The sequence below is a fragment of the Silurus aristotelis genome (assembly GCF_946808225.1).
Source record: "Silurus aristotelis genome assembly, chromosome: 8".
NCBI classification, from domain to species: domain Eukaryota; kingdom Metazoa; phylum Chordata; class Actinopteri; order Siluriformes; family Siluridae; genus Silurus; species Silurus aristotelis.
The window spans coordinates 27,945,608-27,968,107 of record NC_139581.1 but is presented as its reverse complement, the minus strand read 5'-3'; the positions used below and the strand labels follow the sequence as shown (position 1 = coordinate 27,968,107).

General features: G+C 42.6%; 1 protein-coding gene across 11 annotated transcripts in view; it reads left to right on the top strand.

Annotated features, from left to right (window-relative positions):
* Window positions 1–22,500, top strand: part of mecom (MDS1 and EVI1 complex locus) — a 154,980-nt gene that overhangs the window by 56,076 nt on the left and 76,404 nt on the right. For all 11 annotated transcript variants that reach the window (XM_083548993.1, XM_083548987.1, XM_083548998.1 and 8 more), the window contains exon 2: window positions 1,626–1,966. In XM_083548993.1, the coding sequence (XP_083405119.1) occupies window positions 1,626–1,966 (341 nt within the window). The remainder of the gene's footprint in view (window positions 1–1,625; window positions 1,967–22,500) is intronic.

The window sequence follows — 22,500 nt, the reverse complement described above, 5'->3', positions numbered from 1 at the left end:
CACTCACCACTACCTGTCACATCCTGTTAACCACAGCGTACTAACCACAGCATGCGAGCTTCACTCTGGCCTACGCGCAGTAGGTTAGCTACAAGTGTGTTAAGCTGGTTGAGGTGATTAGTACTTGTCACAGCGGACAAGATGAGCCCCAATAAAACTGTGCTTGAATTAAATAACAGGCCAGGTTGCAACACATGTTCTTCCTGTTGGATTATACTAGGAAAATCCTGTCTATTGATAGACCTGTTATTAAAGATAATGACGCCTGCTGAAGCCATAAATTAGACAACTACATTCGGCAGAGTGAGCTGGAGGTAATTTCTTCTGTCAGCATGATTTGTTCATATGGCCACTATGCTCTCCTCATAATATGGGTTGTTAGACTAACTTGGTGTTAATACTTTAGAAAATTGTCAGGGAAAATTGTTAAAATCTGCACAAGCTTTCATGACCTACCAAGCACATGCTAATTAATGTGAGCATTACCCAACTGCCTTGTGTTTGGTTAACTTTGGCCACACTGAGACAGCAAAATTAGCTGCCCTCGATATTATTACAGTAATACCTTTGTACTCGACAAGTTTTTTTTATGTAGTGCTGTACTGTATAAAGAATTAAAACTAACATGAGACCCTTCATGCATCTGTTTTACCACGAGACTAAAGCGCTCACGAGTTTTATCGAGATTTTAGGCGAGTTTTGAGCATGCGACGTGTACCAAAACATTTTTCAGTTGTCAAAACATAACGAGTACCAAATTTGACAAGTTCTGCAGCCGATGGGTACCGAGGTATTAGTGTATATTACTACTGGTCAAGCAAACGTTCATGTGTTTGAAACGCCTTGCTTTCTGGCTGACTAAATACCAAGTGTCAGGACAGCAATCATGGTGCTACGTTGGAGACAGTAACTCAAACACAGTAGCAAAACACTGTCATCATCCACGTGCTGCTCTTCCTTTCCAAACCAAGGACAGGGTTATAGGTCACAGACAACGTCCTCTTTTCTCTATTCTCAATTAACCTGAAACGTCCGCTGTTTTCGCTTCGATTTCCTGTCACGAGGGATGGATGGAAAATGTTTTTTTTAAAAAGGAAGTGTGAGTGTTGGGAGCCATACAATTCAGGCAACATTCAAGGCAATTCAATCTTCCCATCGGGGATTCCCTTGCCAAATGTTTGGCTCAGGCTCCTTAGGGGGTGTTTAACAGGGTGTACCAAGAGGACACAATCAGCAGGCTTGCTCTCAGCTAGTCACTCACACTCTTATTACAGACATTAACTACTTTCCTCTTCCTCGTGTTTGTTTAACTGGTGGTCAAATACCTTTGTTTGGAGCTATGTATATTTTTTCCATATGGGACCACACTGCTTTAGCACTTAGCACTCATGGACAAACTGTAGCTCTTGTTGAGTTGGCAGAGATACGAATGTGTGTGGGTGGGTTGTCTGTATGGCCCTAATCCAGAGGCCATATCTCCTAACAAATTTAATCCTTATCACCTTTTGTTTCTTTACACGTGTTTTCAACTTGCACTCGCCAAATCAACAGACATCTTTGACCCTGTGTCCCAAACCCAACAATCCTGAAGGCATAATTGTTAAAAATGATCTTCTCCATTACAGGTGATGAAGGTGACTTCTCCCTTTTCCCCTCCGGTGTCCTGGAGGAAGCCGGGAGAGCTTCTGAAGGAGACCCCAGCCCATTAATCACCTCAAACAACATCCACTCTTCAAGTGTATTATATGAAAGAAGCTCTACAGTCGACTCTTCTTGCTTCAAAAACGCCTTTCACACATCTGTGTACCTGGACGATGAGGAGGCAGCACCATCGCCATCCCCAGACTTTGAGCTGCGCGAGTCAAGCGTTTCAGCTGGCAGCATTGGCGTCTGGAGCAAGAGGAGGTTGGAGGTCGGAGAGGAGTTTGGACCCTTTGAGGGCAATTGTCGTCGGCAGATCTGGGAGGTAGGACCTAATATTGTATATTAAAAATACAAGCATTTGACAATCTTGAAGGTTTTTTTTGTTTGTTTGCTATTAAGAAAAGCTACAATTTATACCACCCTAATTTGCTCTTTGCTCCATTTTCTAATCTATTTCCAAAAGAAATTGTTCTTAAATGTATGGATTTTTATGATATTTCATAAACAAGCTAACAAGGTTTCTTGATACATTCCAAATAATATTGCTACCTCTTCTCTCAGTTATGAAATGCTTTTAGGTAATTTAAGGTAATAAAGTTTTCTGGCTATGGATGGTTTTGGTATCATTGGGTTGCTAACACATGGTCTTCAGACAATGGTAGGAAAGCTAGTCTGATGAATCATTTAGGAGCCCCAAAGATTCATCAATCATCTGCTCAGTAGTCAATGACCAAGGAGGGTCAATTTAATGCAAATGTATATAAAATGCTAGAACTAAAGGAAGTGTTTAAAAGGTTGGACTTCTGATCAGTCCTGTGTTCAAATCCAAGCATTACCAAATTTCCACCGCTGGGCCCTTAAACAATGCCCTTAACACCTAACTGCTCAGTTGTATAAATGATATCATCGTTGCTCTGGATAAGGGTTATAACCAAAGGCCATTAATGTCAAGTCTTTGCTTTAAGTTTGTGATGAGCTGCTTTTGGACTGCATACCGTAATACCTCGGTACTCATTGGTAATTTGTTCCGGAACTCTTGACGAGTGCTGGAACTGACGAGTACCTGATGGTAGCATATGTAACCACTTTAGGACCTATGATTTAGTCTTAAATTGCACAGAAAGCACAAAAGAGAATGCTATGGCAATGTTCACTAGTTAACATGGGACTCTTCATGCATGTGTTTTACTGCAAGACTGGAGCGCTCTTGAGTTTCATCGCGAGAGTTGTAAGTTCTGAGCATGCGACCAGCGGCGAAACATTTTTCCGTTGAAAACATGATGAGTACCGAATTTGATGAGGTCCACCGCACGAGTACCGAGGTATTACTGTATTTTACACACATTGAATGCATTTGACTGGCTGCACCAGAGCATGTGATCTGCTCCAGAAGGTCACTAAATGCTTGAGGCAAGCCACTGAAATATATTTGATGACCCCTGTCCCAGACCATATGTTGCTCTTGGAAACCATGTCTATAAGAAGGATGCATGATCTTTTCCTTAGTTTTTTACCAGCATTGTAAACGTATTCCCTCTGCCTCTATAGCCACCAGCCTCCTTTCACTTGTCCACGTGTCCATCTATTGGCTGAATCTCGATATGGTTTCCGTGTGTAAACCTGTCCGGGTGACATCATGACATAGCAGGGCAGCTCGATTCAAACCCGAGCTCGTAAATACGTCCTTTAACCACGTTAAAATGTATTACCACCCCCTCGGCCCCCGCCGGGTCCAACGCTGTCTGTCAGACACCAGGCGGCCAGTGCTCTTAATCAAAGCCAGGGTCACAAGACAAGGTGAAAGGTCGAGAGGAGTCTTGGGCAGGGTCAACGTAGACTAATTTGGCCTGGCCTGAAGGGTCGCTGCAGGGGTATCAGGCTAATTGAAGATTCCAAATCGTCATTGTGTGAATTGTAAGAGAAAATCATTATCCCGAAGCCACCGACTGATACGCAGAGCCACGGCGCCAATGGGAGAAGCCCTTTGGTATCACTTTTTGGATATTTAAATTGCTTCATTCTTTACACGGCGCGTTCTTACCGAAGTCATTTACACAATGGGCGATTTTTTTTTTCCAAGCGATAAATCTGTAGCAAGCAGAAATCCTGCGTAGGCAAACGTTGGCGTTTAATATGATTGAAAAAAGTCTCTGTCTCACCATTAGTAGATTTATATGAATTGTGCTTACATTTCTTTTCTTTCTTTTTTTTTACCTTCGTTCTCTCTCTCTCTCTCTCTCTCTCTCTCTCTCTCTCTCTCTCTCTCTCTCTCTCTCTCTCTCTCTCTTGAAAAAAAGTGAAAAAAAGTAGGGTATCATGAATTTTAATACAACAGTAATAAATTGCACATTTGAACGATGTGTATTTCAAAAAAAATACTGTAGAGCGAAAGAGTGAGAGAAAGAGAGAGAGATTATGTGTATTTCAAAGAGAAGGAAAGACAGAAAGACAGCAAAAGTGAGGTGTGTGTGTGTGTGTACCTGCAAGACAGGGAAAGTTGATGAGACACTGTGAAACCTATTTTAATGACAATAAGTGCAATAAGTCTGTGTGGGAACGAGAGATGTGTTTGTGTGTGTAAGACAGAGAGAGAAGGAGAGAGGGATGGGGATAGAAAGAGGGAGAGAGGAATGGGGAGAGGATGACATGGAGGCGGGCTGCACTGTATCACTATGTTTAATTAGCTGGCTGTCAGCAGGCCATAACTCTCTCCATTAAGTAAATAACTTGTAAAGAATTTATGATGAAGTGCCGCATTATTCAGAGAGGAGATTCAACGATGACATCGGCGCATTAAATATGGCAAGCGCTATTAACCATCCCCTCCCTCCCTCTCTCTCTCCCTCCTTGTCTCCCTCCTTTTATTTTTCTCTCTCCATCCCTCTCGCTCTACCTGTATCTTTTTGTTTCTTGCAGTCTTCCTTCTCTTTCTCCCTTGCTCCCCTTTTCAGACTCTCTCGCACAAATCCTCCCTTCCCTTTCTCCCTCTTTTTCTTTCTTTCTTTTTTTCTTTCTTTCTTTCTTTCTTTCTTTCTTTCTTTCTTTCTTTCTTTCTTTCTTTCTTTCTTTCTTTCTTTCTTTCTTTCTTTCTCACTTTCTCTGTTTTTGTGTCTCTCTTAAACTTCCTTCGATGCTCCCTTGCTCCCCTCATTCCTGCTCTTCTCTTTCTCCCCTCATACCCTCTTTCTTGCACCCTTTCTTTTCTCGCTCTCTCTCTCTTCTTTTCTGTCGTTTCTATGCACACTTGCTCCCTTCTCTCACTCTCTCGGCTTCTTTCCCTTAAACCTCTTTATTACTTTGCTCCCTCTATCTCCTACTCTTTCTTCCTATCTCTCTTGATCTAACTTCTCGGCTCCCTTGTTCCCCTCTCCCCCTCTCTCGACTTTTTTCTTTTGCACTCTCTTTTTCTCAGTGTCTCCCCCTGTCTTCTTTGCTCTCTGTTCCTAGCTTTCCCTGTCACAACTCTTTCCTTCTTTTTTTTTCTTTCTCTCCATCTCTCTTTTTATCTGTGTCTTTCTGAGTCTTGGTTTTCTGCCCTCTTGCTCCCAACTTTTTGTCTTTCAACTATCTCTCTTTGCATTCTTTCTCTTTGTCTTTGTCACTCCTCCACTCCCTTGCTTCCTTGTCACCTTCTCTGAAGTTGTTCCCCTCGTACCGTTTCTTCCCTCAATCCCTCTCTCGACTCTCATTTAAACTGTCTCGTCATCTCTTCCTCTCACGACTTGCTCTCCATGTACCCTATATTTCCTTGCTCCCTCTCTCCTTTTCTCTTTCTATATTTCTTTCTCTCCATCTCTCTCTCTGTCTTTTTCTCTGTCTCCCTCTCTGGACTTGCTCCCCTTGTACCCTCTCTTCCATCACTTCTTCTTTTCCAGTCACAACTCTTTCCTTATCTTTCTCCCTTTCTCTCTTAACTCTCTCTTTCTTTGTGTCTCTTTCAGTCTGTCTCCTCAACTTCATTGCTCCAATGTCTCCCACTCTGGACTGTCTTTTCTTGTACCCTCTCTTCCCTTACTCCATCTCGCTCCTTTTCTCTCTTCCTTTCTCTCTGTCTCTCCATCTCTCTCTCTCTCTGTGTCTCTCTCAGTCTGTCTCCTCTGCTTCCTTGCTCTTATGTCTTCCACTCTGGACTGTCTCTTCTTGTACCCTCTCTTCCCTTACTCCATCTCTCTCTTCCTTTCTCTCTCTCTCTCTCTCTCTCTCTCTCTCTCTCTCTCCCTCTCCATCTCTCACTCTGTCTCCTCTGCTTCCTTGCTCCACTGTCTCCCTCTCTCCACTCACTCCTCTCTCAGTCTTCCTCATCTACTCCTTTGCACCCTCTCTTCCCTCGCTCCCTCTCTCCATCTCCCTCTGTCCCCTCTTGGCGCAAGCAGTCGTCAATATGCCAATATGCAAGAGGCTGTTAAAATAAAATTGATTTGGTAAATGTAACTTGAGATAGATCTGTTTGCTTTCATCATCAATTCTGCCGGCGTGGACGGGTGATGTCAGCGGCCCAGGGAGCGATAAAGCTCACGTCCATCTGGACGCCTGTGATGGAGAGCGTATGCGCGAACGTGTCACCGTGACAGACGGTCGAGCCGAAAGAATTAGTGTGTATGCATATGCTGTGGGAATTTCGCTCACTCTCTCAGTTTGTATATATATGTGTGTGTGTGTGTGTGTGTGTGTGTGTGTGTATGTGTGTGTGTGTGTGTGTGTGTGTGTGTTGATTACAGTGACACACTTGGAAGGAACTTTTCACAGACAGGCCACCAGCTTTCTGCACCATCATCATAAATTTAAACCATATTCGTTCAGAGAGAGAGTGTGTGTGTGTGTGTGTGTGTGTGTGTGTGTGTGTGTGTGTGTGTGTGTGTGTGTGTGTGTGTGTGTGTGTGTGTGAATTATGGTATGAGTGCTTTATGACTACAGGGCCACTGAGTTATGAGTCGAGATGACTTCAGTAAATAAACCAAGAACCTTTCTCTCTCTCTCTCTCTCTCTCTCTCTCTCTCTCACACACACACACACACACACACACACACACACACACACACACACACACACACACACACACACACACACACACCCCTATATATACAAACAGGTATATAAAATGTGTTTATGATGTCAAGACGTAGCTCACGATTTTTTGTCAGAGTTTGTGTTCATGTACAATGATTTAACATTGATTTAGTTTGGTTTAGATACACCCACAAAGGAACAAAGGGTTTTGTGGGGACCTGAGTATTAGATTCTTCTGTGAAGATGTTCCACTAGATTTTGGAGTGTGGAGTGGATTATGGAGATTTCAGCCACAAGGGGCATTTAGAAAATCAGGTCCTTATATAGGTAAAACTTGAAGCTTTGAAAGGAGATATACAGCCTATGGACAAAGTTTTTGTGGGGACCTGAACTATTAGATTCTTGGAGAGACATCACAGTACATAATTGCTGTCTCCTGAGCAAACTCCTTCTGGAAAGGTGTTCTACGATGTTTTGGAGCCACAGGGAGGGTACGTAAAGTCAAGTCTTAATGTAGGTGAAGTGAGGAGGCCTGGGGTGCATTGAGGGTTTCAATTAATTTTAAAAGAGTTAAGGTCCGATCTCTATAGCAGGCCACTCAAGATCCACCCCGAACCATGTAACACAGGTCGTCATGAAATTTGGAAGACATCCAATGAACCGAAGGCTCTGTTTTCCAGGCTAATACTCAGAATTTCTTACTTCTGACAAGGGCAAAAATAAATAAAACAAACCCTCGATTATACTGTATTTTGCTCAAAATAACAGTTGCAGGTCACTAGGCCACTGATACTACCACCCCCATGTTTCACTGAGTTACAGTTCAGGAAGTGGAAGAGACTTTATAACATTTGGAACTCAAAAGGATGGACAGTGGAATGTGTGGGAAGTCTGGATCTGGAAAGAGGTTGTAGAGTGTATGTGTGTGTATATGTGTGTGTGTGTGTGTGTGTTGGGAGGCCTTTTGTGAACCTTTCTAGCTTCAGACATTGTCAGAGATTAACTCTGTATATGTGTGTTGTGTGTGTGTGTGTGTGTGTGTGTGTGTGTGTGTGTGTGTGTGTGTGTGTGTGTGTGTGTGTGTGTGTGTGGGTGTGCAGACCTGCTCAGAGATTAAGAGCGTATTTGAATAGAAGTAAAGGATTAGGGTTCCTCAGTCTGCCTGCCCCTGTCTACACTCCTCTCTCCTCTATCTCTCTGTCTCTCCAGCCTTCTGTCTGTCACTCCGGCGTTCTCTATCGCTCGCCGGATCTGTCACTCTCGCACGGAAATATTCATCCTCTTGTCCCCTCCCTTATTCTTCGGCCCTGATGTATTCCTCCTCTCTGTCCCCGGTCGTTTTTTCAGCCGAGCGCAAAGGAGGATTAATCCCTGTCTCGGAGACACAGCTCCGCTGACCTCACACACATGTGCACCCACACACCATTCACACAGGTTTTTTTCTAAGATGCTTGCATGTGGGTTTATGACCCATCACACTTGCGTATTCAGGCCGACAGACAGGAGGACAGGAGACGGAGACAAACGGAGACAGGTGGCTGATTTTATACAATAAGAATTTTTTTTTGAGGACCAGCTTTAAATATGGATCCGTTCTCTCCTGTTTTTTTTTTCTCTCTCATTCTCTGTTAGGACAATATCAGCAGGAGGGTGTGACTTTTTACCCACATGTGTAGCATTCGGGCTGGTCGAAGGGAGCCCTGGTGCATTCTAATTTTTGTTTTGTTGATGTTGGTGGCCATGTTGATTTGGTTTTAATGGACAAAATGTTTCCTGACTTTCCAAATTAATTCCTTATCAAGGAGGTGTTATAGATGTAGATGTGGGAGTGGATGTGAAAGTGGATTTGGAAGTGGATGTGGGAGTGGATAAAGATATGGATGTGGAAGTGGAAGCGGATGTGAATGTAGGAGTGCATGTAAATATTTATAGGGATGTGGGAGTGGATATTTAAATTAAAGTGGATGTGGATGTGCTGTGGGAGTGAATGTTGATGTGGGAGTGGAAGTGGGTATGAGTGTGGATGTGAATTAGGGCATGGATGTGGATGTGGCAATGGCTGAGGGAGTGAATGTGGGAGTGGGTGTGAGTGTTGATGTGAATGTGGGATTGGATGTGATTGTGGGAGTGGGTGTGAGTGTGGATGTGAAAGTGGGAGTGGATGTGATAGAGGGAGTGGGTGTGAGTGTGGATGTGACTGTGGCAGTGGATTAGGGAATGAATGTGAATGTGGGAGTGGGTATGAGTGTGGATGTGAATGAGGGAATGGATGTGAATATGAATGAGGCAGTGGATGTGAATGTGGAAGTGTGGATGAGTGTGGATGTGAATGTGGAAGTGGATGTGGGAGTGGGAGTGATGTGTATGCATCACTTATAGAACAGCAGACATGGGCTGAGTTAAATGGCAGATATGGTAAATAATGGTGGGTTTCCACCACTGCAACTAAGTGAACACCTGGCTGCAGTTCCCCTGAACCACACTCTATAAAACATGGCAGTAACGACAATGACTCATGAGGCAGTGAGACAGACAGACAAAAACACACACACACACACACACACGTCTTTTTAATCGCAATTGTAACTAAGTACTATTAGTAGCTAATACAGAGGCACCGCTAATATAGACCTTTGTGGTCATAACCTCTAGAGCTGTAATCTGGAGCACACACACACACACACACACACACACACACACACACACACACACACACACACACACACACACACACACACAAACCCCCTCTTGTGGAATACTTCGCTCATTCATGGTGACTTAACAAAAGCTACCCTTGCATCATTACCTGCTGAGAGAAGGACAGACAGAGAGGAAGAAAAAGAGAGAAAGAGAGCGAGAGAGAGACATACAGACAGAGAGAAAATAGAGAGCTATACATTCGCCAGAACCTAGGGGCTCTCATCCCTTCTCCTTCTCTCTCTCTCTTTTTCTATCTTTCTCTCTCTTTACACATGACTCTCGTGGCAAAATGCCTGTTTGAGCCTCATTATCATGCTGAGGACTAAGTTCACACATACACACACACAAACACACACACACACACACACACACACACAAAATGCGGCAGTTTATGGAGTCATGGCATTGACAAAGAGCAGAAAGTTTGTATGTGTGTGTGTGTGTGTGTGTGTGTGTGAACTTAGTGTGTGTATTCAAATGACTTTTTAAGAGTTACTGTCATGTGGCTCGTATTAGCCTGTTATGGAATAATAACACACATGTGCACGTGTACACACACACACACACACACACACACACACACACACACACACACACACACACACACACACACACACACACACACACACACAAAGAGACTTGTCAAGCTTATTGAGGCCCGTAAATCATTAACACCCATTCTAATACAAAACGCATGGGCCTCATTTGTGTAACTTCGGATTTGTGTGTAAAAATGTCTTGATTTAATACAGGAACATTTAGCTGCAGTGTGTGTGTGTGTGTGTGTGTGTGTGTGTGTGTGTGTGTGTGTGTGTGTGTGTGTGTGTGTGTGTATCTGTGTGTGCAATATTCTCTAATAAGCCCTGGACATTCCTCAATTCAACTCAAAGGTGTTCTATAGGGCTGAGGTCAAAGCTCTATAGCAGGCTACTCAAGATCTTCTTTATCTTCCAACCCACACAGACCATATCTTCATTGAGCTGGCTTTGTCAAGTCAAGTCAAATCAAGTTTATTTGTATAGCGCTTTTTACAACAGACATTGTCTCAAAGCAGCTTCACAGAAATCAACAGTCAAGGTGAATGGTGTGCATTTATTCCTGATGAGCAGCCATGGCGACTGTGGCAAGGAAAAACTCCCTTAGATGTAATGAAGAAACCTTGAGAGGAACCAGACTCAAAAGGGGAACGCATCCTCATTTGGGTGACATCAAGAGTTTGTGCACATGGCTATTGTTATGCTGGAACAGGTTTGGATCTTCTAGTTTAAGTACAAGGAAAATTGTATGCTACTGCATCCAAAAATCTAAAAACGACGTTATGGGAAAACTTGCCAAAAAATACGTGTGTCGCTTAACACCCTGGGGCTGGGGCTCATACGTTGCTGAGAGCATTCGTTAGTAAAGGTAAGGATGTGAGTCGTTCAGAATGGTCAGTTTCCATAGAAATGATGTCATCAAGTTCGTTTAGAACCTTAGGTAGATTGCCTCACTCTTGTTCGTCACGTCTGCATCGATCCAACATGTGGGGTTTGCCGGCACTTTTCCGCGGTTTCCATGTTGGACTCGGCCTTATGTTTGAGCTGATGGAGCCAGGCAGCGGAAGCCATCTAAGGTCCTAACACATTAGCATCTTGCTCGATCATTTAATCTCAAAACACACACAAACACACACACACACACACACACACACACACACACACACACACACACACACACACACACACACACACGGTTTCTTCCAATATTTGCTTCATGCAATATTGTTCTAGCCACAGTTCATGAGACAAAGAGAGTAAAAAAGATAGATGGAAGAAATATAGCGAAAGAAAGAAAGAAAGAAAGAAAGAAAGAAAGAAAGAAAGAAAGAAAGAAAGAAAGAAAGAAAGAAAGAAAGAAAGAAAGAAAGAAAGAAATGGTATTCTGTGTGTGTGTGTGTTTGTGGAGAGAGCTTAAGGGCTTCCCTGTGAAAAACAGGCCAGAGCACCATCCATCTTCTCTCGTCTCCTGATTGTTCTCTATCTCTCTTTTTCTCTCTTTCTCTTTTCTTCCTTTCCGCCGTAGCAACTCCCCTCTTCCCATCCTCTCTCTCTCCTAATGATGGCCATTGTAGGCGTTTAAAAAAAAATCGAATAAGCAGTGGAAGCTACGCCATTGGCCGGTGCTCTCGGACCCGGGTTGATTGACGCCGGGACGTGGGCCAGCTGCCACCCAGGACACACAACCATAAATCATCAGCACCAACTTCCTGTAAAGCTTGGTCTCTGCCTGCAGGGGACAGAAAAAAAAAACAACCCTTTGTGGGTTTCTTTTTTGCAACTCGGGGGTGAAGGTTTAAGGAAGGTTACTGATGGCTTGCCAGTCTGCGCCAGACACACGAGACACTCGGGTCTCCTCGAGATGAGCCAAGAACCGAGGGTGTGAGAGCGAACGCCAATGGACACAAAACCCTTTAAATAAAGCAGCATTGGTAATTCATTATTATTAGCCTGCTGCCTCAACGTCAAATGAATTCCTCTTGTGCAAAATATTTGGTATGTACTCCTTTCTGAACATCCTATTTCCACATATTTTTTTGCTCTTATAAAAAGTTCGACAAGTTCCTATGGAGATATTTGCTTCATGGAGCTGGCTTTGTCCAAATTTAATGCTAGTGCATCCGATACTATTGTGCGCCTCCAGTTCTGTGGTAACAGTTAGTGGAAGATGGCTGGAAAAGTCGATTGTCCCAAGACTTTCGGCCACACCGCACATTTCAATAATATTAAAACATTCAAACTGCAAACTCACACACTCACACACCGTTTCTTACAGTTGCTGCATTCTACTGTACTAAAAAAACAAAAAAAATTATTTGTCATATAATGTCACATATGCAATCGATCAGGTGGGTTTAGCTCGCTTGCAGTCGTACGTCGTTTTGTTTACATTTTAGGATGCTGCTAAGAAACTTTATGCTAGCCTCAGCACTGTAGATTAGCATGGCCATGCTAATTTACCTTAGAATTTGTCCATATCACATTGATTTTCAATTAAACCAATACTTTCTGAGGTAAATTACTTTCAGTTTTGACAAAATACCATAAATTTTGGTCTCCTACTTTAAAAATGGAAAATTTCACGCTAGCGTGTCCAAAGATAACATATAAAATTGTGTGCTTTCAACTTTGCGGTAACAGATTGAGGAAGAACCGTATATGGCTGGATGTCGGATGTCCCAATACTTTTGGCCACACCGCCAAAGTGTCAAGTGTCTCTCAATCAGCCAAAGTTCATGAAACTGATTTGAAGAAGAGAAACCGAACTGAACCTGAGGTTCTCATAAAACCCATTACAGCATGTCAGCTTTTTTTTTTTTTTTTCATCTCCTGCCATTTGACTAGTGAAGTTCTGAAAAAAAAAAAAGGGGGGGGCCCGGCCTCTTATTTTCTTTTTTCATTCTCAGGCCAAAATAACCCATTAAAATGTTTTACTACATGCAGAACGGTGCAGAAATGTATTTTTCGAACATGATTCTTGTTGTGCTTGGCTCGCTTTAACTAATAAACCTAAAAAAAATATTTTAAAAAATCTAGATTTTGTACGGGACATTTTGACCTGAAAAAAAATCTGGGTTGAAAAAAAAAAAGAAAAAAGTATTTTTTGATTTATTAAATTTTATAAAAAGATTTTATGAGAGGGATTTCTGGGAATGAATTAAATAAAAATTATATATTTATATCTTTTATTTTTATTAAAGTTAAACAGTTAAATTATAGTTAAATAAATTTTTCCCAAAAAATTATACTTTAAAATGACCAAGTTGAGAAGAGCATGAATTTAAAGCACTTCAGCATGACTGAGGGAGGATGAGAAGAATCCATCTGTCTTTTTTTTTTGCGTCTCTCTCTCTCTCTCTCTCTCTCTCTCTCTCTCTCTCTCTCTCTCTCTCTCTCTCTCTCTCTCTCTCTCACTCACTTACTTGCTCTCTGGCTCAGTGTTTTTCTTTTTCAGCCACCGTGTCGGCCGCAGAGTCATGGGCCTGTTTTCTTTCTCAGCTCCGATCTGAAAGAGAGAAACAGGGAATGGAGGGAAGGAGGGAGGGATGGAGAGATGGAGAGAGATGTATTTAAAAAACGGAGAGAATGTGGGAGACGACCCAAGAGAGCTTCGGACATGAAATCTTTGACACCTCTGTAAATCTGGATGTCCCGTCTGAGATCTCGTGTGTGTGTGTGTGTGTGTGTGTGTGTGTGTGTATGTGTGTGTGTGTGTGTGTGTGTGTGTGCGCGTGTGCACGAGTGTCAGCCATCCGCGAGAGGAAAACATTCCTGTGTGGTTCTCACACAAATCTGGAGGTTTACTCTAAAAACAAGTCTTTTCCTCACTACTCTCTCTCTATCTCTCCATCTCTATCTCTCTCTCTCTCTCTCTCTCTCTTTCCACGTCTCCTTGTTACGGAAAGTTTTCAATACCCTCGTTTCGGTCTGATGAATTGGGTATTGAGTTGGTTTATCACATATGTCTTCATTTCTTTCTTATTTTCTTTCTCTCTCTCTCTCTCTCTCTCTCTCTCTCTCTCGCTGTGTTTTTTTTTTTGGGAGATCACACACAAACACTTTCTGCATACTACTGTGCAAAAAAAGAAAAAAACATTAGGTATTTTATGTCATACAAGCAATAGAGCTGTTAAAATTAAAGCAATAATAACGCAAATTCATTTTAACGCCACTGATTTTATTAACGCACGATTTCAGTTGATAATTAAATAAATATAAAAGAGGCGAAATTAAAACCTTCAACGCATTTCTTCACGACGTCTTTTCTTGACTCGGATATATAAAAAAAAAAAAAAAGTAAAAGATTATTTTGAATCACTAAACATTTGTTTTACTGGTGCACCAAGTCTTAAAACAAGAACCAAAATCCACCATGACGCACACATCCGGCAATAAAAATGGTCCGTGTGCAAACATAGCAAAAGTTCCGTTCGGTGTCCTGATGAATTACGAAATTTAAAATGTCATAATTACTTTAAAACATTTACAAGAATATTTTGTCTCCATGCTTGATTTTGAGTCTAATAATAAACATTTATTTGCATAAAGCCTGCATATTTGTCCAAGACCATGTTGATTAGAGTATTAAAAACTTACTTTTTAACTTAAGATTAATCATATTTTAATTGATTGACAGCCTTAACAAGCAATCGGTCGGTTGATTTAAGATAGCTAGCAATCATACTTCAATTTATGTTTTAGGACATTGTTAAAGATTTTATGCTATCCTCTGCACTATAGATTAGCATGGCTGTGATTATTTTAACCTCAGAATTTGCCCAGATTCCATTTATTTTTCACCAATTAGTGCCACAGAACAACTGAAAAAAATAGAGACAAAATAACGTAGCATTTTAATTACATCTGGAACCACGCAGGATGGTGGAGCAACATCTACAGTTAAGTAGCATTGCAAAGCAATGTCCTCAATTAAGTGTCATGAGCCTCAAGTAGGATGGGGAAACAACTTCCTGAGCCAGACAGTATAGTGGAGCACCGTCCTCAGTAGGGCAGGGAAGAAGAGTGGCGTCCTCAGTTAGGCAGGGAGGCAGAGAGACATCTTCATCAGAGCAGGAAAGAAGAGCAACATACTCAGGAGGTCAGGAAAGAAAAGCAACAACCTCTGCATGGCAATAGAGCAGGGAAGCAGAGAAACATCCTCAATAGGACAGGAAGGAAAAGCAATGTCCACGGCAGGGCATGGAGGCAAAACAAAATCCTCAGTAGGGCACGGAGGCAGGGCAATGTCCACGGCAGGGCATGGAGGCAAAACAACATCCTCAGTAGGGCAGGGAGGCAGGGCAATGTCCTCGGCAGGGCATACAGGAAAAGGAAAACTGCCTCAGTTGAGCAGGGAGACAGAGTAAGAGCAGGAAAGCAAAGCGACATCCTCAGCTGGGATGAGGAAGAGCATTTTCCTCAGAAAGGCAGGGAGGCAGAGTGACATCTTCAGCTGGACAAAGAAGCAGTACAAATTCTCAGTAGGACAGGAAGGCAGAACAGTGTCTTTAAAAAGGGAGGGCAGTGAGGCAAATCAACATCCCCAAATGGGGATGGAAAAAATGTCTATCCAAATTCTCCTTTTTGCTCCAAAAACCAGTGGTTCTTCTCCAGGAAGGAGAATAAAAAAACTCTTTGGCATAACCCTTACAGTTGCACAAAACATTTGAAAATACCAAAAACAATTAACAATATTAATTAAATGCAGCACAAAAATTTTGGAATGAATGTATGTCCCAGTGTATTCTATACATATCCATTAGTGATATGAGGAATTTTCAGGAGTTTCAGAATAACGAGCCACCAGTATTTTAGTCGTACTCTATGTTTATGTCCATCTATTTAGGACCCTAGCCACGCCTCTCTTTAGTACTCTGAACACACTGACCAAATTAAGCAGATTTCTCACCCAAATGGAAGTGTGTGTGCTGTCACAAGGCCGTCGCCCCTGACCATGTGCCATCCAATAAGTCAAGAGTAGCTCAGCCGGGCCTGCAAATAGGCCTGTCACTCTGCCTGTCGGCACAGTAACGGATGGGCCATTGTTAACGGCAGGGGCGATGCAGGAGCGGGAGAGCCTGGCCTGATCAGGTGCATCACACACATATACACACACACACACACACACACACACACACACACACACACACACACACACACACACACACTATTCCATTCCCATCAAATCTCCTTTCAGCCAACTCAGACTCACATAAATCCCTCTTGGAGATCTTGGATGTATATGTGTGTGTGTGTGTGTGTGTGTGTGTGTGTGTGTGTGTGTGTGTGTGTGTGTGTGTGTGTGTGTGTGTGTGGGAGAAAGATAGCATTTGCCCTGTGGCAGTGTAAGTAAGTGAACTTCATTTAAATAAGAGATAAGGCATTAGGGCTATTTACACTAAACCACTTGCTTTATCCATCACACACACACATGCGTGCATGCACGCACACACACGGAGCACCGTGACACGTTTATTGATGGCAGCTACCTTCAGTAAGGCTACAATGGGCTTTTATAGGCGACAGTTCCATCCGTTTCTGGGTGTGTATCTGTGATATTAGATGCGAGCGAGGAGATGATGCATTCTGTTGTCAGGGAAACAATCAGAGAGGCCGGTCGTTACGGCGACGGGATCGTCATGGATGCCTAGCCGGTAAATTACACCGCGATGTGGTGAGCGGTTGTCCCCGAGACAAATGCAGGTCTTTTAATTAGGCTAATAAAAAGGAGGATAGGGCCGAGTGCGCTGAGTAGCTGTCACTTGCTGGGGTGTACATCTCTCTTTCACACACACACACACACACACACACACACACACACACACACACACACACACACACACACACCTATACTTCCTAAGTGCCTGTCACTCATAAGTGATACATCATGATTCTCTTCTCAGTTGAGTGTGCCTGCATAGCAAAGACTACACACACACACACACACACACACACACACACACACACACACACACACACACACACACACACACACACACATTCAAGATTTTCAAGAGTCTAACTATTAAGAGAAAAACGCTTTCTGCCTATTATGCATAACTGAGCTCACAGATGCCCCTGATTGGCTCTTGTCTGTGTGGCAAACAGTGCTGAGAATGATTAAGCCCCGCCTACTGACATAGCATCACCCATATTCAGGATCCTCAGGGTTCGTCCTCACACAGACACATTTAAACACAAAATGGTTTATCTGTACTCAAAACCAAAATTACAGGTCACGACATGTAACCGCTGCACACACACACACACACACACACCACACACACATTGCATTATACCATATACCAGCTGTTTTAAGTAAATGACCTTGAGTATATATAAATGTGTGTGTGTGTGTGTGGGTGTGTGCACACTTTTACAGTAACTCCAGTCATAACCACTTTGGCCAAATCCATTGGTTTTATAGTGAATTCCCATGATGCTACAAAGGAAACTCAAACTTCCCAGAAGTGTTTTGGCGTAAAAAAAAAAAAAAAAAAAAAAGATATCGCATCCAGACACCTCTGCAAACAGCTGGAGGACGTAATGAGGCATTAATCATCAGAACTCGAGACGAACGATCGTTCCAGGGAGCCACATCACAGGAAACATCGGAACGAGTGTGTTGCGAACGTGGGCGTTTCATGGCTTTGTCGTTTTCGAACAATTATTAGTGCAGGAATCCTGGCTGCGTTCCAAACGGCACCTACAGAGCGCCCACGGCGTTCTTGCACCCTGCCGAGCGCCCCCTTGAAACACCACGTACCCCGGTACCTCTAAAGCGCGCCGGTCGGAGGGCTGAGTGCGAGGGCATGTGTGTGTGCGGTGCTGCTGGGTCCTGATAACAGCGTCAGGCTTTAAGGGGGCCGATGTGTTTGTTTGCGTGCATGTTTTGATGTATTCTTATCGCACTACGTTTAAAACACACTCCCTAGGAATTCACGGCGAGATCAAAATTCACTAATTAAGCTACTTAATCTATTTTATTTGAAAAGTTTCGGAAAACAGAAGCGTAAACACGGATACACACACACTGCTAATTTCTTATATATACCATAGAAATAAATATATATATACAGATGGTCCCTGAGTTACGATGGTACAACTTCATCAATCTTATGATGACATTAGCAAAACGAAAAGAATGTTAAAATATTTTTAATTTTACATGGCAGGAAACGTAGCAGTATATGTTCCACAATCCACTTGCACTTGTTCATGCGTCTGCTGTCTCATACATATTTACTGTATACAGTAATTTATATAGTACTATAAATCGTTCTGTTTTGCTACATTATTTATTGTAATTTGTTAAATTATTGACAATATATGAACATACTGATATTTATACATTCATACCCCTAAGTAGGCTAGGCCATGTCTCGACTTACAATATTTTCAAGTTACAATGGGGTGATGGTAATGCATTTTCATCATAACTCATAACAAGGACTTTTCCATCCATTGGGGTACTGCCCATATTCTTACCAAAAAGTCGAGGACACAGAATGTCTTTGGATGCGGTAACAGGAAATTTTCACTCCACAACTACAAGACCCAAACCTGTTGCAGTTTGACAATTCCCCTGTCCCCAAAGCCAGCTCTATAAAGATATGTTTTCCATGGGTTAGAGTGGAAGATGTCCTGCTATAAAGCTCAAACCTCAATCCTATTGAACACTTTTGGGATGAATTGGAATGCTGACTGCACCCCCAGAGACTTTTTATGGTCAGGTGTCCACAAACCTTGGTCAGGTGTCCACAACCCAGGTGTCCCTATAGTACAGGGGTGTCCAATCTTTTTCCCAAAGGGCCGGTGTGGGGGCTGGATTTCATCCCCACCAAGCCACACCAGATTCCAGCTGTTTAGATAGATGGACTATTAGGTGTGGCACCTGTTTGGTTGAAATGAAAATGTGTACTCACCCCGGCCTTTGTGGAAAAGATTGGACACCCCTGAAATAGTGTCCAAATATATGTCTCCTTTGTCTTAAAACAGCTGCTATACATAAAACTGGCAACTAATTTATCAAATATCAAACACGAGCCTGAAAAATATTTAAACAATTCTTTTTAAATTTGGGTGAAAAATGATAGTACAATGAAGACTGGGTGAGAAAGAAAGCCAAATTCTCCCACACTACCTCAAGGTCACAGTGAGGTCATTCACAGGTCACGAACTCTACTCACAGTATGAGTCCATTCCACCCGCATATGACAGGATGAGCAGATGGAGCGAGAATTTACACTCCGCTTGCTAACCAATGCATTTTAACATCTCTCTTTTTCCGCCTGTAGAATCGGCTGTCGCTCCTCTGGATCGCCTTTTGACCTTTCACCCCGAAGAGAGAGTCTCGTCTTGTCTGGTCTCGTCATGACGATGACCTGGGGTCATTCCTCGGTCATGGTGGTGTGAATACAGTTAATTAATATAAGATGGGGTTATTATTGGTATTACTATGATTATTATTATTATTATAATGAACTCCACCCTTTTATGAATGTGGACACAGATGGTCTCGGCTTCTCCCTCCTCTCCTTCCTTCGTTTGTGCCAGCTGTCCTTTGTTTATAAAGACAGATAAATCCAGAAGAGAGGAGTGTGAACAGAGACAGGGACCCAGCGTGCTGCTGACGGAGGGACAGCTTTCATTAACCCGTGAACATGAGTATGAGTTGAATGTTGGACATTCACACACATACCATCAATCTATTGTCTGGATTGGTGCAGCAAAAAGTGTTTAAGATTCGCAACACTTAAACTTTCTGCATGTATGTGTTCTTGAGAAAGAAGAAAATGCTATTAGCTTGTCAAGACAAACAAATTGGAATGTACAGAATTGGTAAAAAATACATCGTCCAGTCCAGACAACCAGCCCCTAGTCCTTTTGGAACCAGTTATTTTAGGGTCATGTAGTTTGGATTGTTCAACTTATCTTTTTTTGTATCCTTTTGTCCTTTTTTTTTTTTATGCTAAAATGGGCGTTCTGTCCAACAAAAGTTTCGGGGTATTTCGGCCAGTATTCCTTCACCAGAGGTAATGGTAACACTGGTGTGAATTCCAGGGTGCGGTCTAGTCAACCAACCTCTGGTCATCTTCAATATTATGGTCTGCTTCTTATTTCAATTTCTACACTTCATGACATGGTTAGATCAACTTGTGTAATGTTTGGTGATGTGGAGAAAGGTTGTTCTTTCAAACAGAGGGTTAAAGGGGGAAAATTTGGCGTCTTACTTGTAGGTATTGCAACAAATATTCCTGCACCTAAAGGTTTTGGTACAGTTAGTGTGAACGTCCAGGGTGCAGTCCACACAACCAGTCCCTGGTACTCTTGAAAGCAGTGGTCTGGGACCCATTAAATTTCATCTTCTGATTGTAGGGGCATAGTTCATGTAGCCAGCAGTGGATAGGGGCAGCATGGGAGGTATATGCAAATAGCTACTTATTTTAGGTATTCCAGAAAATACTAGCATAATGTAGGTACTGGTACAATTGGTGAAGTGTGAACCTTTTGACCCCGATGTGCAATGAAGATAACCAATCCTTTATCCTCCTGAAAACGGTAGTCTGGTACTTTTTCATTTGAAACTATATGCTTTCTACTCAAGTAACGTGGGTGGATCAACTTGTGCAATCCAGACAAGAGACTGCCTCCTGGTCCTCTTGAAAGTGGTGGTCTAGTGCTTAGTGTAAATCTACTCTCTTCTTAAGATGCACTTATTGTTGGGTAACGTGGTTGGTCCAACTTGGCATGTAGCTAGCAGAGGTGGTATGGGGGGGGGGGGGGGATGGTGACAGCAGGGGTTGGGGTTGTATATATAAATGGTCTCATCTGTAGGTATTCCTGCAAACAATCTTTTACTTAAGGTATTGTTAACTGTAAATCCTTTCAGTTTGGGTTGCAGTTTGACAACTAGGTCCTGGTTCTTGTTAACATGGTGCTATGGGACTCATTTTACTTGATGCTATCTGTGTTTTGCACTTCACACCCACTAACGTAGTTTGTTTACCTTGTAATGTTGTATCCTTTTTTCAAACATGCAATGTCAGGGCAAGGGTTGTTTAATCCAGCATGGGGTACCTAATTTGTTGGTGTTACTGCATTAAATGTATTGGTATGTTCAGTGGAGTGTGAAAGCTGGTTTCAAGTCGGGTGCAGTCCAGAGACATTATTACTGCTCTTTTTAAAAGAGTGGCCTGGGGCTTGCTGAAGCTGAAGCTATCCCCTCTCCTACACTGCATGACGAAGTGATGCAAATGTAAACTTGAACTACTTGAACAAGTAGTTAAAGTTTTACATTTGCTGTGCAGAAGATAATCCCAAAAATCTATATCCTGCCATTAAAAAGGATACAGTGTATTACCTCCCATTTCTTTTAAAATACCATTAGTTCTACATGACATATATTCCACAAGGTGTTGCATTTTCTCCACACCATATTTGGACTTCGATGTCCATACAAATTCAAATCCACAGGTTGGCCACGTGTCCTCTGGTTTGAAGGTGGGGTCTCTAGCAGTGTATGTACTTTTGCGCTCATTCACGGCTTCTGCTTGGAGCGTGTGGTGATGGACTTGGATCCCCTCTCCCAGCATCAGGCAATGCCGATGGCTGGGGGCCTGGTCTTTGTAGCCGAGGTCGCAAATGTTATTAAGTACATCATCATGCAGATTTGTTGTTGCATGATTTCTGTACCGTAACAGTGTCTGGCGGTCGTATACATGAACACAGCTGTCTCTGGTGTCCATGCATTTGAAAAAGTCGGGCTAAAGACACGGAAAGCACCATTTTGGATCTGGAGAGGGCAATGCGTGCTACAGCCCAGAGCCCATTTAATACGATTATAAGGGAACTTAGATTTTAACTGTGTTCTGCACGTAAAAAGAATAGCATTTGATACATGGCACCGAACCAAATGCCCTGTACTGAAACGGCTTGGTACGCATACGTGAACCGTTACATCCATTTACATTTACGGCATTTGGCAGATGCCCTTATCCAGCCCAGAAGTGGCAACTTGGTGTGGCGGGGATTTGAACTCACGACCTCTACGAACCACTAAGTTACAACATCCCTAGTGCAAAATCAAGAATTCAGGCCAAATACGGGGGGTGCTGTAAAACTGAAGAATCCTTGTATCCCTGAATGGATGCTTATAGAAAAGGCTGGTTGTGGGTTTTATTAGAAAATAAAATCACAGATTATAACACTAGAGTGTCGGGTGAGACTCGAGGCATAAGTCCAAGTGTAAACACTGCGACAGATGTAAAAAAAAAAAAAAAAAAAGAAAATCTGTAAACAAGCTAGTCTCATTCAGTGTAAGGAGTTTCAGTTTGCCTTCTCTTTCACTTTCCATTCACCAACTTTTTGGAGGGCTTGCTTTCATCTGACTTTTCCACAAAGATGCTTTCACACACACATATACACAACACACACACAAATATGCAAGCAAAGAACTCGGGAAGAATCTCGTGCACGCTTGAGCTCGTGCATCTTTACCGTCAACTGCTGATCATTCTCGGGAATGTCGGCCCACAAGGATGCCCACAGACACACACACACACACACACACACACACACACACACACACACACACACACACATACACCGCCAA